Here is an 18,920-nt window from a genome sequence, read left to right on the forward strand (position 1 = left end):
CATCTCTTTTAACGGGTGGAGATGTTTTGCGTTAGCTACTGTGCCGTAGACTATATAGCAATGTGCTTAACATAATACATGGCAAAGCGACAATGAAACAAATGGTAGGATAGCCTCCATGCTGTGATGATTTAACGGGATACTACTATAACTTACGTTCATTACGCCACCGAGTTCCACGCGGACAGTTAACTACTCGTAACGAAAAACAGAGTTGTACTGTGTCCCACCAGCAGAACGTCTCATTTCCTGCCGCAATAATTTTTCAATCAAAGCACAGAATACCAAGTATGTCTTGTCAACGTGATAATATGAAAAATATCTTATTGTTATATTGTTGCAGCGCGATACTGCTATTTTTTTCTTCTTCTTCTCCGTCTGTTTCCTACTTGCGTCAATGGTGCTGGACAAACGCAATTTAGGAACATTACCGCCACCCGATGGATAAAGTGTATATCGCAGGGGTTACTGCCCCCTATCATGTCATGTTCTTATATATATATAATTCCAAGGACTCACAGGTAAACAATATGTTATGGGCCAATGAAACCAAGTTTGAACTTATTGGCTTGTTTGGTGCAAATACAACAATGCTCACCACCAAAAGAACGTCATCCTTACAGAGAAGCATGGTGGTCATGAAACTTGGGCCTTAGGCAAGGTGGAAGGAATTATGAACAGTTCCAAATAGCAATCAGGGTTTAAGCAAAACCTTCAGGCTTCTGCTAGAAAGCAAAAAAAGAAAAAGAAAAAAAAGTCAGAAAACGCCTACTAAAACATCATAACTTTATTTGGGGTTAATCAATGAATGTGGACAGTGTAGTGCAGAGGGTAAGTGCACGGCCTACAACCGGATATTTGGTGGCGGTCGGTTATATGCACTGTTCATATACCGTATCAATAAATAGTTCCTATTTTCAATGTTTAGGAAAACAAAACAACAATAAAAAAAACATTAAAAAACGCCGGTAGTGTTGGTGAAGTGAACTATAAATCAATCAATACATACTTGCGATGTGAACAGAAGGAATGGTACTCTGCAGTGTTGTTTATAACTGTACATGTATCAATAAATCATCGATAATCGTCTTTCTTCTTTTTCCTGCTTCTGTTCACATGATGACAGCTCTGCACTTAGCTGTGGATGAGGAGGAGGGGGCGGTGGGTTTAGTTAACATGGGGGAGGGGGTGTTATGAGTGGAGGGGTGGGGGGTTAAGGTCACGCCCCTGGCCTAAAAAGGCCAACGCGAATAGCAGGCGCTCTAAGAATAACTCAAGCGCCGCACAAACAGGACATGAATGTGCACCGGTGCGGATTGGAAAGTTTCACCAAGCAAACCGGATCAAATGCGCTTGTGAATGAATTGTGGTTCAGAAACGGAGTCACGCCGCATGAAGTTGAAAGAGCAGCTGAAAAGGGACGAGGTGATTTCTGTCTCACCCCCTTCGCGCGTCGTCCTCCGCCGATCTAAATCTGTCGGGTCGGAGGTGGGGCGGGCCGTCAGCCTCACGTTCCGAGCACCCTCAACTAGGTTTTCTCCGTCTAGCCCCACTTTGGACCCTCAGCCAGCCGGACCACCTTCCTTGTGTGTTCGTCATTGACTTTTCTTTTTTTTGGGGAGGGGGAGGACACTTTGGGAATAACAGTCGTACCACAGGGACGGATCCATCTTGTTTTCATAGCAACTGAAGCTGCTGGCAACACTTTGAATGTAGAGCAATGGCGGAAGCAGAAGGTAAAAAGTTGGTGGAAGGTGTTTTGTGTGACAGGTGGGGCTTTTCTCTCTCGCGTGAAGGGTACTTAGCATGGACGTAGCTAAAAATATGCAGCTATCATGTATCATCTATTTGTAAGGCCGCCATGCACGGTGTACAGCAGGATCATCGAACATTAACGCTGGATACTGTTCATTGATTGGCCATGAGGGTGTCATTGATTACGTCTTTGATGATGACTTGGATTGTGTCTTTGATTTATATTTGTTGATGTATTTGTGGACCGTCAAAGTTTTCAATCGTGTCTTTGTTGCCCCATTGATGTGTCTTTGATATTGACGGCGTCTCCATAAGATGTCTTCCATGGTACCTTTGATGGTGATGTGGCATTGATTATGTCTTTGATGATGTCATATTTACAACATACTGTAGATATATATATATATATATATATGTATATATCGGTGCACAAACTGAATATCTTTCAGTGTTTAGCGCTAATGCCACCTTTTGTCTTTGATGATGCATTTGTTGATGTCTTTGATGGTCTTTTTGTCTTTTAATTTTAGCATGATTGATCCGTGCAAATTAGTACTGAACACCTTTGACATTTGTGGTGTCTTTGATGATGTCCGATAGCGTCTCCTTTAATATTTTTGACAATGTCTTTGATTATATATTTGATGATGCCTTTGTTGATGTCTTTGATGTTGTCTTTGCCGATATCGTCGATGCGTTTCTGAGTGTTACTTTAACATCATTAGTTATTAGTTTGCATATTAACACTGAACACTTTTCATTGACTGGAATTGGCAGTGTCTTTGAAGGTTTCATATTTAGCACGTATGTCAGTACATATTCACGCTGAACACGACCCATTGGCATTGATTGTGTCTTTGATGATGTCATGGAGGGTGTAATTTCAAACATGATTGTTTTTTTTTTCATCATGGAAGCAGACATGTCAGGTGTCTGTTTCTAGTATACAGTCGAAACAAAATTGATGCATCAGCGTTAATAATGTTAATAGTTAATAACAAAAGATGTGACATTTACCACGTCTGTGCGCGTTTTTACACAACCGACGCACCTTCCATCAATAGCGACTGCTTTCAGTACAAAAGGACGGGAGTATTGTGTGCATCTTTGTACCCCGGTCCGGTTTTTCAGTTTTGATACTACCTCCAAAACTGGAAAATAGGCGTGCTAACTTCGCCAACTAGTGGTCTGGCATGCACATTACACGTAATTAATAAGGAAAAGGGCTGAGTTTGTTGACTTGTGAGGAGATCAGACAAGTCAGGGAATCAGAGAAGAATGAAAATAGCTGCTGGCCTTAAAAGGACGACTACACCATGGATGAATAATCACACCGGGGAAGGATGAAGAATGATTCACGGGTCAGGTTAAAAGGTTGGCGGGGATAACATTTTCAAAAAGGTCTGGAAACACTTTTTCGTACAGGACATCACGGAAATAATCTGCTCCTTGGTTTAATAAGAGCCATCAATGGAACTTTTAATTCACATTTCAACTTGCTGTACTCTCATACAAGTGTAAAAATGAGTTAACCACCGATAATAATGACACGTCTTGTACTGACTATTGAACAGTCTTACTAACGTGCTGACGACATGTTAGTCAACATCTGTATTAATGGTGAACATTCATACTAACGAGTGAACATTTATGCTGACCATAGACATAGAACATAGAATAGAAAGTGTATGATCCAAATGCAACAAAATTGGGGTGCAGCTCCAGGTTTTATTTTATACTTGTTGTATAAAATAATAATAACTATATACTACTATCTATTATGTATTGTACGAACATTTGTACTGACTAATGAAGGTTGGTACTAACATTTCTGCTGACTAATGTACGTGACCGCTGAGATGTTATTCCCAAAAGTGCGAAAGGATGAGGCTCGACACTACAGGATGGTTTCATGTAGCGTCCTTCACACCAAAGTACAGTACAGTAAAAAAATAATTTAAAAAAAGACCGCTTACCGGTGTGTGTCTGTCTTGTGCGTCTGTGTTACGTGTCGTTTGTGTTTTGTCAAGTTCCGCTAAGCCTCGTGAGTCAGCAATGGCGATGCCAGCGCGAGCTGAGCAGAGTCGACAGGTGGCGGGAGAGATCGGCTAACAGCCTCGGTGTCGGCTTGTTCGCTTCCCTCCATCTCGCTGCTCTTGTCTGTCGCACGACTCCATGTAAATATGCTCCATTATAAGTCCATAGAGGTCAAATATGACATAAATATCGTAAGATGTAAAAATGGCCCATACATTAGCGGTGTATAAGCATTGTATACAAATGAAATATGATGTAAATACAGTACATTACAGGTATCGAAACATTAAATATGAAGTAAATATGCCGCATTAAATGTGTATAGAAAATTTACATTTACAAATGCTTTTTATTAAAAATTCTGCAGTGTCAACACAAATAGTTAGCGGGTCACGCGACATGCTAACTAGCCAAAGCCTCAGCCTCAGATATCCGTAATTCACAGAGGATATCTGCAACTGAATTGTAGATATCTGTAATGATAAACCCCATACACACGATTGGCAAACGTGGCATCATTGGTCCCAGACGAAACGATGCTGCAGATATCTGAAATGTTCTTTATGCAAAATTGAATCGCAGATATCCAGTCAAGCTGTTAAATGTCAAAAGGGCCAGCGCCATAGTTATGACTTTTGTCGAACAACTATGGGAACAGTGTGCAGAGTCTGTCCACACCAAAGTAAACGATTGAGGAGTGTTGACTAAAACGTGTGTTTACCTCCTGTTGGATGTTTCTCTTCAGTGAGGTCGTCCGCCAGCACCACCACAATGGTCATTGACGGCAAGAACGGCGATGTCGGCTCGCCGCCCGCCGGCGTGTCCAAGCGGACGTTCGCCGACGACGTTTATTCTACGTTTAGCTCGCCGCTGGCATGGATCCTCGTGCTGGCCCTCGTGGTCACGTGGTCGTGCGTTTTCGTCATCGTGTTCGACCTGGCCGACTACAAAACCATCTCAGGTGAGCACTTCTGTGTTTGTTTATTTGCATTCTGTGGTTAGTCACATCTCCATTTGTGATTTATGCGGCCATTATTGAGGGATTATTTTAACATTCTTTTCGTCTAAATGCTGCACAAAGATCGCTTCTGTGTCAAAATGTCACTAAGAGGAGTAATGAAACTCCTCAAATAACTTCAACAGTTTCATGACACCAAGATGCCAGCAGATGGAGGCAGAGTAATACTAGTATCGTTTTGGCTCTATATAGTTAACTTTGATATCAAGAGAGGATGCATTTAGACGTTGGGCGTTTCCTGCTTTTAATGTGATGTCACTTCCTGTATGTCTTCTCATCGTTGTGTAGTTTTTGTATGCTGGATATAGGCATGGGCGATTCCTCAATTTTATCGATGACTTCAAGGTCATGCATCGGGACTTATTTATTTATTTTTTTTCCAATCGAGTTTCTTTTTAGCGTCCTTGCTGACACGCACTGCTTACACTAACAACACGGCTGCACACAGAGCGGAGCTTGTTAACAAAAGAGCACAGTCAGTGTTGACAAATAAGTATATGACTATATTTAGAGCTTTTCCGGACCCTTCGGGCAACTATTTCAAAAAATAAAGTGCCTAGCAATTTTCATTCCCGTTTTCACATTGTTTGCGAATGAGAAGGACGGAGACGGTTTGAAGGCAATCGCGCAGCCCTTGCTGGACATCCCACTGGAGTTGTGAATATGTTTAGCAAATATGTTTTTCTATTCACGAGCATGACGACAAAGCTACGAGAAGAGCTCTTCTCTCCTTCTTCTTCTTCTTTCTGTTTCTTCGTTTTCTACTTTCCTGCTGCTGTGTGTCATCCCAGCAGGTCCTGGCATCAGGAAAGTTTTTAAGGACTCAGAGCGTCGAGGCAAGAAGAACCTCCCCCTGACTAACCCCCTCTTCTCGCAGACCCCCCCCCCCCCCCCCCCCCACTAACCTCCTTGAGTGCGCCCCCCTATAGCTCTTATTTGTGCAGTAGTGATTCTTGAGTGTTCAAATGTGATAAAAACCCTGGCAGATTATTACTTTTATAATTCTTTTTTTTTATCATATTTGAACTTCAGGTGAGCTTGAATCGGCACCCCAAAAAAAAAAACGAGCCCCTCTGAACACAACTCTTGTCATAGGCATCTTTATTTGATTTGATTTTGGCATTTTGCTGGTAGAATGCGGTTGTAAATGGAAGTGAGGGGGGAATTGAACTTGCTGGCCACTTTATTACGTACACATGACAAATGGTAAGGATGAGTTGCTTGTGATATTTGGAGTCTCTCGTGTAGTTAAATAAGTTGTGCAAAAAGCGGGCAGAATTTTTTTGGAATGGATCTCATTAGATAATGTACCTAATAAAGTGACCAGTGGGTATGTTAGCACCATTATGTATTCAAATGAAATGAATGAGCACGTTAAAGCTGGCCTGTTGTGTTCAGACCGTGAGCCTGTCAATCAAATGTTGATGGAAAGCTCTTCCCTGCAGGAGGCCTCGGCAGGATCGGCACGGACCCGGCCAAGGCCGTCAACGACGTGGTGGAGAGGTCCACCAATTCCATCCGTGCCATGCTCAAGTTTGCCGCCAGCCTGGTTGCCCCCGATGAAGATGATGGTAGGGCATGAAAGGAGAGTGATGGAATGGAAGGATGGACATTAAAAAGTCACTTTTCCATAATATGTACCCTTTGATAACCTAACTGGTGGTGGGAAGACTGATTCAGTCTGATGTTTTTTTTTTTCCTTCTTCTTCTTTAGGAAATCTCTACGCTGTGAGGAAAAAAGGTGAGCGTCAACATACTCGCACAAACTCGCTTTGCTTGTTATAGAGTACTGCAGTCGCTCCAGATGACATCACTGCGGTTCCCCATCTGAAGCTGGCAACGCTTTGGCCTCGCTCTTGCACTGCATCACATTATAAACTACAGAAACGCACGGTTGGAGATTGGCCAATTGGAGAGATTAATTCCAGTTTATTGCTTAGAACGATTTTTTTTCTTTTAACTATTTTTTTTATTTTTTATTTTTGTGTCCTCGCTGATGTGAACATTTTATTTTTTCGTCGATATCGCTCAGCTCTAATTGTAGACGACCTCCGACTGTTAATGATAGTCCTTTATGCATAAATGCATCATGACATATGTACTTATGAACCGTCTCAAAGCGACAACGTGGTCGGAGGAGGCGGAGGTGGAAGAGCAAGTGGAGGTGAATCTTAAGAGGAGAAAAGGTACTTAATGCTAAAGTCGAATTGCTAATTGTTCTGTGATGGTGTCATTAAGTGTAACCGAGTAACAACAGTTGTGTTTGATGACACTAAAATACACTCGGGCTTTCTTCTCCGGCTTGTCGCTAACTGCTAACATGCTAACATGGAGCTGTGTGGTCAAACTGAATCTCCATGCTCATTTTTTGTCTTCTTTTTTTTTTTTTGCATTCCAGGGGAGTTTCTACCATCCCGAAGTAAAGGTACGTGCGTACACTATTTTCTTTTTGTAACGGGTGTAAAAAGAAGTTGATAATACTGCTAATGTTGTCATTTGACACCACAATTTTTCTAATGGCTTCTGTGGTTCAAAGCGTGCCCCCACTGATGTGCACTGCTTACAATAAACAACATGATGGCTGGAAACAGAGAGGCACAGTCAGTGTTGACAATGAACTGATGATTTGGTCACTATGTCGAGCGACTTTTCCGAACTCTCTGGCGACTATTTTTCCAAAAGGCGACTAGCAAGTTTGAAAAAGGGATATTTTCCCAAAGGGAAGCACAAAAAGTATGTATTGCTATTATTTCTGTGGAAGTTGATGATTGGAAAACAACTTCATTCAACTACAATGGAATCTTGCCAGTGTTTTTCTTTTTCTTTTAAACTGCAAATTTCCCCGTGAACATGCTGATGAATTGTCTCTTGTTTGTTGAAGTCATCGGGATGCAAGTGAAGAAGGCACGACTGGTTGAAGCGGTCCACCAGGACGAAGACGAGGAAGAGGAGGATGAGGTGTATGAGGAGGAGGAGGAGGCGCAAGAAGAGGAAGAAGAAGAGGAGGAAGAGCTTGCTGCAGAATATGAAGAAGAGGAGGAGGAAGGTGTGGTGGATGAAGCAGCTGAAGAGGAGGAGGAGGAGGAGGAGGAGGAGGAGGAGGAAGATACAGTGGATGAAGGAGTCGTTGCGGCTCATGAGGAGGAAGACAAGGATGGAGATGAAGCAGCTGCAGATGAAGTGGAGGAGGTGGTAGATGATGAAGAGAAGGTGGCTGCTGCGGAGGAGGAGGAGGAGGAAGGAGTGGGTGATGAAGAAGAGGAGGAAGAGGGGGAGGGAGCGGAAGCCACTGCAGAGGTGAAGGAGGAGGAAGAGGAGGATGAGGATGAGGAAGAGGAGGAGGAGGAGGAGGAGGAGCAGGAGGAGGTCACTGCTGCTGCTGAAGATGAAGATGGAGCCTCCAAACTTGGGACTGACGAAGATGAAGAGGAGGCGGCTCCTGAGGATGAGGAAGATGAGGCCTCCAAACCTGAGACTGATGAAGACGATGATGAAAAGGAAGATGAGGTCGCCACAGCTGAGATTGATGAGGATGACACCCAAGAGGACGAAGAAGGAGAAGAACGCACAGCTCATGAAGATGATGATGAAGATGATGAGGAGGAGGATGCACCTGCTACCTCTGAGGGTGACTACGGTGATGAAGATATAACAAGGGACGAGGAAGACGAGGGAGATGAGGATCTCGTGCTTCAGTCCAGGGAGGAAGATGAAGCTGACCTTCCTCTTGCTCCTGTCCCTGACGAAGATGATGATGACAACGAGGAAGAGGAGGAGGAACCTCTCAAAATGTTGGCTCTCAAACATGAAGATGTCACTTCGGGAGCGTCGTTGGCTGACGACGATGATGATGAAGAAGACGATGAAGAAGAAATCAAGGAGGAAGTTCTCGTCCAATCAGACGCCAACAAACCTGATGATGTCAATGATGATGGCGAAGATGATGAGGAAGACCTTTTGGACGAAGACCTCGCCCGCCTTGATTTTGGCCAATCGGAGAGCACCGAAGACCACAAACCCGATGATGTCACCGATGATGACATGATCGATGATGATGAGGAGGAGGATGCAGAAGAAATTGCACCACCTCCCTTGGACGAAGACGACGAGGGTGACGACGATGCGGGCTCACTCCCTTTGACCTCGGGTGAGGAAGACCTTGAGCTCGAAGATGACATCACACCAAAGTGGTCATCAGATGAAGACGAGGAGGAGAGCGAAGAAGACTCGCCATCAGGTATCGTGTTGACATACGCGCGTCATGGAGATTCATATGCACTGTAGATACTGTACGCATCTATGTGTCGATCTATCAGTCAGCGCTCAACACGTGGATGTGGAGGAGCTGAGCCCACCGGTCGGTGGAGATGAAGAAGGAGAGAAAGCGGAGAAGGCCGGCAAAGAAGAGGAGCACAAGGTGACAAAACTTGAAGCTGAAGCACATGCAGGTCAGCGAGGAAACGTGGCGACAACTTCTGCGCTTCTATGAGGAACATAACCTTCTTTGTTTCTTCTTCTTCTTCTTCTTTTCGTGCGGTTCCAGTGTGTCCCTGCACGAGTCCGCCAAAGACACGAGTGTCCGCCGTGCGAAGCGCCAAGAAGAAAGGTCAGTGCGCCGTGGCGACGAGTCACAACATCAGAAGCAGAAAGTGTAGAAAATGAAACGATGGCAGCATCGGTTCTCAGCTCTTGTCACCCCGGGACCCAATGCGGGGAAGCACAAGATTTTGCCTTTTAAACGTAATCCAAGGTTTCATGTTGAAAGTGAAGTTCAGAGCACATTAGTAAGAAACTAAAGATGAACACGATGGTTCACTTTTTTTTCTCACCTTTTGAGAATCTCACGTCGATGGGATGCCGTGTGACTTTGCAACAATGTTGTTATGCTTTTTTTCCACGTGAAGAATCGAAAGCAGTGAAGACCACAGAAAAACCCAAAAGAACAGGTAATGTTTTGATGATCAGAAGACACCTCTTGTGTTCCGTGTCTGACTTGACTTGCTGACTTTTGAGTTGACTGATGTAACTTACCTTTGACTTTGTAGATTGTTGTTTCGATGTTGATGACGTGTGAATAACGCACGCGTTTACGTCCCAGCTCTTCCCAGGATTGCCAGTCTGGAGCCCAAAATGAGACGCGTCAGGGGGATTCCGACTCTTGTCAAAGGTACGTGGAGATGACGGCATGCGTGCTGGTCCTGCTCGGATCCCATATGTTCTTTTTTGTCCTTAACTAGCCAAGAAAGAGGAAAAAAGCAAGAAGTCCAAAACAAGTAAGCCAATCATAGATCCAATTTATAATAGCGCTTATTGAAACGATACTGTAAATCATAGATCAGGTTCAAAAAGATGGTACTTAACCTTCTGCTGTTTCTGTGTGTTCGCTAGAGCAACGTGCTGAGAAGCAAAGTCCAAAACCAATACAAGTCCCAGAACCAGTACAAGACGGTACCGCTGTCCTTTATTCAATGATAAATGTATACATAGTGTATAGACATGCACACAAACACATACATTTATGACTGATGTTCAACTTATACGTCAAGGCTCATGCATATGTCGAGGAAAGCGCCTTTTATAGCTCTCCACTGCAGTGACTGATGCTATGCTAATCTATGACTCAACATAGCGCATTGTGTTGCTTCCAGTCGGTCCTTGCAGACCAGCACCGGTCTACTGTCCGTCCCCTCCCGGCTGGTACGGTGAGTGTTCAAAAACTGGACTTATCGCAAGAAGAAAATTGATCTGTGTGTCCTTCACCTCCAAATATTTTTGTCTCGCAGTTCACCAGATCGTGACGGACACGCCGTACCCGCCTCCGACCGCCTCAGGTTGCCCGCCGGATATCCACTTCCTGTGCGGCTCGTGTTCTGACATGACTGGAGCTCTTTATCCTTTTTTTTTCTTTCCAGGTTCTGCTGCTCCGGTTCTGACCACCCATCCCGTCCACCCGCTGCCGCTTTACCAAGCGCACCCGATGATGCCGCCGCTCTACCCTCACTACCAACACTTTGCTCAGCCCGTGCCACCTGTCGTGCAGCCGCCGCCAGAACCAGTCCAACCAGTAGAACCGGTCCAGCCTGTACAACCTGTTAAAACAGTTCAGCCAGTGCAACCAACTGAACCAGTCCAGCCTGTCCAACCGCTACAACGAGCGGAACCGGTCCAGCCGGTTGAACCTGTCCGTCCGGTCGAACCCGTCCAATCAGGAGCCACGGAACAAGCACCTCCCACTCAGCCCGAAGTCCAGAAAGGTGAGGAAGACTTGAACCACAACAGAGTGAAAGAAGTCAACAATATCCTACAGCACAATTGGAGCAAGATTTGTTTTTTTTTTTTATGGTCACACCCAGTTTGTATATACGAAAACACCCAACACAGACTTCCTGGTTCTCTGTTGATAAACTATATCTGTTTGTCGCCTTTCTCTTCACACACCTCAACTGTTTCCTCTTGAAAGACGAAGCAGCAGAACCAGAAGTGAAAGCCGAATCAGAGCGTGTCAAAGAAGACGTGACGACGGCATCATCTGCAAAGAAAGGCATGCCACTTTTCTCGCTTGGGTTTTATAAACGTTATTGCAATGTTTGAATGTATGAGTCATGTGTTCAATCCAGAAGCTATGAAGAAAAGGAAGACAGCTGAGGATCACAAAGGTACTTTGCATTCCCTCGCCACTTGTACAACAACATTTGCGGAGAAGCTTTGCGGCTACTTCATTAGGAACACGGCGAACCAGCTCCGTGTGCTTGTTGTCTTTTTCAGATGATGGACTCGCAAAAGACAAAACCAAAGCTGGAGCTACACAGACAGGTGGATAACTAAAGATTGGTATTTTATTCCCAGTGTTGGACAGCAAGTAAATTCCACCATATGACCGATGATAGCTGGGATAGGCTCCAGCACGCCCGCGACCCTAGTGAGGAGAAGCGGTTCAGAAAATGGCTGGATGGATCGATGTTACACATGGCCAGTCAGAGTCATGGCTATGAATAAGGGTACCCGCTAACGTTATATGCTAGCATACCGGCCAAGAGCAGTGACAATGCACGGATTGCTGCGATTACGCTTACATAAACGTCTTGTCGCGACATTATTGTGCCGCATTTAAAGGGTATGAGAGGAGCCCCTTCGATTGGTCAGGATCAAAGTCAGCTGTGAACACTCCCACACCAGCGCAGACTTTTAAATGTGCTGATATACGCCGGTCCACATTACCAACACTGGGTCTAACCCGCCCCCTCGTGTAAGCGCTGGATTTACGCCAGTCATGAAACTAGAGCGCACAGTCTTCAAAAAATTATTACTTTCATGTAAAAAAAAGTTTATTAATCACGTTGGTGTCTGAACCCCACGTTGCAATCTTGCTTTCCTTTGCATTCAGCTGTAAAAGCCCGAAGCAAAAGTGCAGCAGCTCCTCCAAGGAGAGGTAATTGTCCTTAAGATGCTGGTTGCCGTGGTGATGATGTCACCTTTTGACCCATCGTCATTCTTTCTTCACATCAGAAGCCACAGCGGCGAGACGGAAGAGAAGCTCCACCTCTGCCTCAAAGACAGGTCACTCATTGGCTGTCAGTCATGTGATTTGAGGTCGTCACGGCAACGCTTTTTTTTTTTTTTTTTTTGGGTCACTCAGATGCTGCCAAGGGCAAAAGGAAGACCTCCTCCTCCTCTACGGCCAAAAGAGGTAAAAGTAGTATTTGATTTGCAGTGGACAGTTGAGAGGGGCGTGGTTTCGGCGCATTCAGCGGACACGCCCACAGCGTTTGAGAGCGGAGACAAAGGCTTGGTTTATGACAGATTTTTATAGACTTGGCGATTATTGTATTTTTTTTACCCATTCAAAATTAGCCTGGATTGTTAACAACACGTCTCTGTGGTGTGTCAAATGTATGTTCACGTTACAGGCCCCAGAGCGCAGCTCTACATTTGGCTTGTAAGTGACTTGCTCATCGGATGTCTTCTAAGGTTTTTTTTGCCTCGCGGCAGGTCCAAGTCAAAGTCCCACGGCGGCAGAAGCGCAGCTGCGGCCGAGCAGGCTGACGGGCGGACTGCTGGACACGCTGAAGAGGACAAACGCGACCGACAAACTTGACAAATCTTCAACGTCGCAAACGCGTGAGGCCGCCACCATTGAATTCAAAATGGCTGCTTGCATGTGGACTGATGATTGACGCGTGTGCTTTTTTGTGTGTGTCTTCAGCCAAAATGAGAACAACTTTACTGACGAGCAAGAAAAGTAAGTTTAATACCTGTTTCATGTTTATGTACGCTTGATGATTTTATGTCAGAAGTGGGCAAATTGTGGTGTACCGAGCATTTACGTTATCAAGAGTCTTGTCATATTTGTTGTATTAATTTAGTTATTTGTCCTAAAATTGTTTATTTAAAGTGCATGCATTCATTTGTATTTATTTATATATTAATTGATAGTATAGAAAAATATGAGTAAAATTTTAACATTTTGTATACTGTATACAACAATTACATTATCAAGAGTCCTGTAATATTTGTCGCACCACCAGTGAAATAAAAAGGGAAAATAAGTCATGACTTTATTATTCTTTCTATATGTCACACACATTTTAACTTTTTTTTTTTTTTAATGAAATGATCACAATAGTTTGCCCACCCATCTTTTATAACATAAAAGTGGACATTCAATCCAATATACTTTATTATTCCTCTACTAACATTCTGTACTTTTACTATTTATTTACAATGTGAATTTATTTTAAAAAATGTACATTTTTATTTTATTTAAAAAACATACAGCATGTTTTCTACTGTGTCATCACAGGCAAAGCCAATCAGGCTGAGGAAAATGAAAGGTCCTTGAAGGACATTAAAGGTTTGCAACAATTTTAAATGAAATTAATTTTAAATTAATTTACATTTCAGGCAGGTTATTTTTTTTCATGTTTTTCTTTGGTTATGTTTCAGACAAAAAAGACCAAGAACCTTCACAAGCCAGTAAGTATGGAAGCATCCAATTCTTTCACTATCTCCACTTGTGTGACCAATGAGATTTGATGACTTGACTACAAACATTGAATATGATGACACTATTACATGGTTCAGAATGAAATCAGAAATACTATGATATCAAATGAAAGCAAAAGCAATTAAAATAAGTAGAGCATAATGTTAAGTTGTGCAAATAAAGTGCAATATAGTCAAATGGTATCTTTGGCGCCAGCTGTCTGGAGGTTGTTCAAGTATTTCCCTCCTAATATATGTATTAAAAAGTTGTAAATAACTGGCAATCAGTGCTAACAAGACGGCAACACGCCACAGCTTTTTCTCCCTCTAACGCCCCCAAGTGGTCAGAAGGATTTCATGCTCATGTTTTTGAAAGAATAAACTCAAGTGTTTTAATGCTTGTTGTCATCAGAGGGAGGAAAAAGAGCTTCCCATAAAGCCTGAGGTATTTGCTTTGTGTCTAATTGTCTTTTTCCTCTCATCGGCACAATATGAAGATGAGCTGTAACAATTTGATTTATAATCAGCAACATAACACTCCCAAATGTTCTTTCTTCTGATCGAGTCTTCTTTCCCGTAGCAACGTTCCCCCTTCCGCACTTTGTTCCCATTCATCTCCTTTCAATACAATCAAACCTCTAAGTCTGGGGTGGACAAACTTTTGGGCTCAAGGGCCACGTTTGATTTTTCAATCCAAAATGTCGGGCAGATTGTGAGGGAATGAGGTCAAACCAAAACCAAAACAAAAGTGAAAATGTGGATGTAAAATAAGGAAAAAGTGTTTTATTTTAATAACAAAAGGAATGTTTTTATATTCATTTGAATGTTTTAGAATGAATCTAATTATAATGAATTCACCGCATACGTATGTATGTAATAAAATAAATGCAGAAATATTACAGCTCCATAAATGGCTTATTTTACCTCTATTTTCTTTCCTATAATCAATTAACAAATTATTGAATTAGTCAAATCAATGAAAAATTCAATAAGAATTTTTTTTAATTATACTTAATTTAGCCATAATTAACTAACCAATTGTATTGACATGTATGTTTATATTTAGAATTATGATATGAAAGAAAATCACAAAAATAATGTTCATATTTGTAAAAAAAATTTTTACTAATATGTTTTAAATTATTTACAATAAAGCTATATAATTTTGTATGAGCTAAATAAATAATAAATCAATTTTTAAAAAATTAAGTTCATTTCAATTCACCAATTTTAGGAAGAAAAAAAAAGATTTTTTTTACAGAACTATTGATCGCATAAATACTTAAAGAAACTGAAGAATGGAGCAGATCATATGTAAAAAATCAAATGAGAATTACTGTATTCTTAAAGTGCTACATATATTACACACACATTTGTCTTCACAAAAGCTGGTCGAGCTGTTTAAAAAAAAAAAAAAAAAAAAGTGGTCCTTAAGCCCCAAAGATTGTCCACCCCTAGCTTTAGAAGTTCTGTTGTATTTGCACTAATTGTACTAGTTCACATGTTGACTTTTAAACCTTTGACGCATGCTGAAACTACAACACCACCCGTCTTCCTTCACATCTGACTTCTTGTTAGCATACAACATAGTATCTCAGTCTGTTTTACTGTGTGTGTCTCTCGTAGAAAAGACAGCGGACGAAAGTACAGGAAAGCAGAAATCAGGTCAGTACATGTTCATACATATTCAGTTTGGCATTCGCAAATTCTTCTATTTGCAGGTTTTTATGGTAACCTAACCTTCCTTATTTGCTGAAAAACCCACCGATGCTCAGGTCAAAGCACTAAAAGTATTACTTTGGCGCCATCTTGTGGCTTTTAATGCGGAGGACCTTTGTTCAAGTGAATTGAGGAGTTTCATTTCGAAAAAGGTAGTGCTTTGCCGCAAATTTGGTGCCAAATAACTATGTTGAAGTGAGTTGAGGGGTTTCATTTAGATTAATGTAGTGCTTTGTCACCATCTGGTGGCATTTTTTATGAAGGGCATCAATTACTGGTAAATGTTCCCTCCAGCAGGGGGAACTGTACATTCAATGTAACTGCAGTTAACCCTCCTCGCCACGAGAGGGCAGTGTCAGTCCAAAAGAAGAGGGTTAGTGAGCACTCAGTCAATTCAAACTTTGAAACCTGACCTTGATGATTTTGATTTATTCTGACAGTGACAAGATACACTTCATCATTCACTTCCTGTTTTTATTTTCAAAGTAAAGGTTGACTTCCTGTGTATGTTCGCAGCTCAGCGATACTTCCAGTGTGTTTATGTACCCGGCAAAAATGCACAGTACCCCCTGCGACCGTTCAGCCCGGCAACGCCGCCCACCGCCGTGCCGCCCGCCCTCAAGTCCCTACTCGAGCAGCAGAGGGCGGCCAGGCCGTTGAGGCAGTAGGGCGGCCTTCAACATACCCAATCAGGACATCGTACAAGGGACTCTTTTCCATTCGGGGCAACAATGACTGAAATATTTGTTTTTATTTTTCAACTACATAACTGAGCTCCTGGGGTTTCTCATTCGGATAAAAAAAAAAAATACAGTATAAGTGAAATGTACATAGTAATCACATAAAAATTAAGCCTTTTTTTACTCCATCACTTGATGCTAGGTAGAATTCATACAATGCTAACACCTCACAGAACCCCACAGAACAGAGAAAAGACTGTGAGGGCTGGCAGAAAACGTCTACATTTGGGAAATTTAGCTAGCTTGAAAATGTAGTGACACGGAGTGACTTTGTCCAATCATGTTACACGGTTGTAAAACTCGTTGCTAAGTGGTATTCACAGGGCACAGATGGCCAATTTTGAAAACATGAAATTCAGGAAAATAATTATATTTAGAAAAAAACAAAAAACCTAATTGCTTCATTCAAAACATGTTTTATATACAGTAAATAATAAAAACAAATAGCATTTTATCTTTCTAGCAGACAGAAATCTAGTTATTTTCTTTGTTGAGTGACTGCATCGCTTATTCCTACGTGGAAATAATTGGGCACTAATGCCCTATTAAAAAAAAAAAGACAAGAACATTTTGATTACTTTTACAAAGAAAGCGGAAATGTTAGCTAGCTAGCAGATGTACTCAACATTATTTATTTTCTTAGGTGTGTAACACGATTGCGACACTTGTTGCTACGTAGAATTCACAAAGGGCACTAATAAAGTTTTCTTTATTAGCAACATGAGTATGAAATACAAAACGTATTTAAAGGAAAGCAAGCTCCCCCCCCCAACTGCAGCACCATCTGCTGGATATGATGGGGCACTGGACCATTTGCCCCGAATACAAAATGTTTTTTTCCCCATAATTTTGATTCACTCTTTTTTTTGTTTTGTTTTTTAAATTTAACTCTGTCAAACCCCAGGAGCCCTGTCTCTTCCACACTTGTGCCCCACCTGCCTCTGAACACATGCTAATGACGCTAATGCTAAAATGCACTTAAATACTTGACAAAAACGTGGTTATGATCTGATGTTAATTTACAGCTAACTCAGGCTCGAGCGAAATTCTAGCATTAGTCAAATTAAGGGCCTACGTTCAGAGAGAGGAAGTGTGCGTTAGCACGACCAACACCGGAGACCGATCATGTTCATCAGTCGGGCCGATCGGTGACTTAACGTCTTCGGCTGTACGTTAAAGCAACGCCTGCGGCCGGTTGGCTACTAAGCTAACATTTAGCGATGCCACACGTTGTCTATCGATGTCTTACTTGATGAGGAAAGAAAGAAAGCGAGTATTTTCACTAGACTCCACCGTGTGATAAGATCAGTTTTTTTAAATAAAAAGCGTCCAGTGACCTCATTGTGTTAGCACCTAGCATACGTTAGCATACGTTGCTGCGGTTGCGCAAGGTCCAAGTCACGTGGTTCAGAGCCGTACTAGCCTCAACTGAGTCTTAAGACGTACGCGGACTTGAAGACAAAACACTTGACAATTCATCCATTAGCGTGTTAACATATTATCATCCTAGCATGTTTAATTACCAGACTCTCCTTTATCAGCACCGTCATTAAACACAAGCAACAAGAGAATCTGGTAAATGTACCGAAAGGGTTTATATTGTATTCATAGCTATGAAGACTAAATAGGCTAATCGACGTGTCTACGTAACGGCCATCCTGGGGAGGTCGACGTTCCCATTAAAGGCAATGCATGGACATTGAAATTAAGACGTAAATTCTCAATGGATTTTCAGGGTCTACTTTTTTGTCGACGCCAAAGCGTGTGCTATCAATAACGAACCTTTTTTTCAGTCAAAAAAATAATTGTACCTGTGAAAGGTTATTCCCAGTTCTCTTGTTGTGATTGTACAGCATTGAGAGTAACCTTATACAGCGCAATGTGCTCGCATCCTCGGTCTTTTGGATTTCTCGCGGTCCACACACATGGAATGCGCTGACTACTTCGACCTCCCTAGCTTAGCGTCGCCGTAGGCACGCATCTCAAAAGGGGCGAATCTGTTGCATTTACGTTATCGAGACTAGCATTAGCCTCTGCCAAAAAAAATAATAATGATACATGCTAGTTGTTGCATTTGTGTTCCTGCTGAAACCAGTTCGGGACGCAATCATCACCCATGTAGAATTAGCATGAGCTAACCACTTAGCTAGCAAGCTAATGAGCCAACTAGCAGGTGTTTAGTGCGCTGCTTCTTGTTTTTCAGTCACAAAAAGTTGTGTGAATTTGAGGGCTGTCCTGTCAACATGGTTCCCGATTTTAATAAATAATATTAACAAGTATTATTTAGAATAATGATGATGAAGGAACCAGTGGCGTGTGTGAATCCAGATGTGAATACTTTTCGTTTTGTTTTTATTTAATTTTAAGTTTATACAAGTTGTAAGAGGAAGCAGGTTGTTGCACAAGTTCATGTTCCTTAAATATGAATCATAATAATCAAATTTCAGTACACCTGACAATGTTGGTCAACTTTAATAAGGGGAAAAAAAGAGGCAGCAAAAGTTCATATTACAAAATAAATTATAACATTTGTTTTTTCATCACTAACAGGGAAAAAAAGATCAAACAATATTTATTAATTATAATAAAACCATAAGTATTGACACATGAGTGGAATATTTGTTCGGTTATCACATCATTCATATATAAACTACTGTTTTTTTGTATTA

The 18,920-nt window shown here is 42.0% G+C and overlaps 1 protein-coding gene across 10 annotated transcripts; it reads left to right on the top strand.

Annotated features, from left to right (window-relative positions):
• The first annotated feature begins 1,285 nt into the window (after positions 1 to 1,285).
• On the top strand, positions 1,286 to 18,858 carry LOC133468226 (triadin-like). 10 transcript variants are annotated; one of them, XM_061753871.1, is made up of 30 exons: positions 1,286 to 1,425; positions 4,538 to 4,753; positions 5,602 to 5,646; positions 6,256 to 6,381; positions 6,525 to 6,551; positions 6,931 to 6,996; positions 7,209 to 7,235; positions 7,692 to 9,047; positions 9,127 to 9,258; positions 9,354 to 9,416; positions 9,715 to 9,756; positions 9,909 to 9,977; positions 10,048 to 10,083; positions 10,199 to 10,258; positions 10,459 to 10,512; positions 10,594 to 10,641; positions 10,723 to 11,064; positions 11,271 to 11,351; positions 11,428 to 11,466; positions 11,576 to 11,623; positions 12,195 to 12,239; positions 12,317 to 12,367; positions 12,447 to 12,497; positions 12,800 to 12,928; positions 13,014 to 13,049; positions 13,611 to 13,661; positions 13,754 to 13,783; positions 14,205 to 14,237; positions 15,419 to 15,457; positions 16,028 to 16,127. In XM_061753871.1, exons 1-28 carry the CDS (start codon positions 1,296 to 1,298, stop codon positions 14,234 to 14,236), a joined length of 3,432 nt encoding a protein of 1,143 aa, XP_061609855.1. In that variant the 5' UTR covers positions 1,286 to 1,295; the 3' UTR covers position 14,237; positions 15,419 to 15,457; positions 16,028 to 16,127. The 10 variants fall into 10 exon arrangements, with proteins under 10 accessions (XP_061609855.1, XP_061609847.1, XP_061609848.1 ...); XM_061753863.1 differs by lacking the exon at positions 14,205 to 14,237 and having other exon boundaries at positions 16,028 to 18,858; XM_061753864.1 differs by lacking the exon at positions 14,205 to 14,237 and having other exon boundaries at positions 5,605 to 5,646; positions 16,028 to 18,858.
• Positions 18,859 to 18,920: the final 62 nt, after the last annotated feature.

This window comes from Phyllopteryx taeniolatus, chromosome 18, assembly GCF_024500385.1.
Source record: "Phyllopteryx taeniolatus isolate TA_2022b chromosome 18, UOR_Ptae_1.2, whole genome shotgun sequence".
NCBI classification, from domain to species: Eukaryota; Metazoa; Chordata; class Actinopteri; order Syngnathiformes; family Syngnathidae; genus Phyllopteryx; species Phyllopteryx taeniolatus.

What these genes read in the sequence shown, in the direction of transcription:
- LOC133468226 (XM_061753863.1), top strand. Translation starts at nt 1,296, where the DNA reads ATGAATGTGCACCGGTGCGGATTGGAAAGTTTCACCAAGCAAACCGGA. An exon ending in TGAAGCTGAAGCACATGCAG is followed by an intron (nt 9,259 to 9,353) that starts GTCAGCGAGGAA and finishes GTGCGGTTCCAG; the next exon opens with TGTGTCCCTGCACGAGTCCG. An exon ending in AGAAAAACCCAAAAGAACAG is followed by an intron (nt 9,757 to 9,908) that starts GTAATGTTTTGA and finishes TTTACGTCCCAG; the next exon opens with CTCTTCCCAGGATTGCCAGT.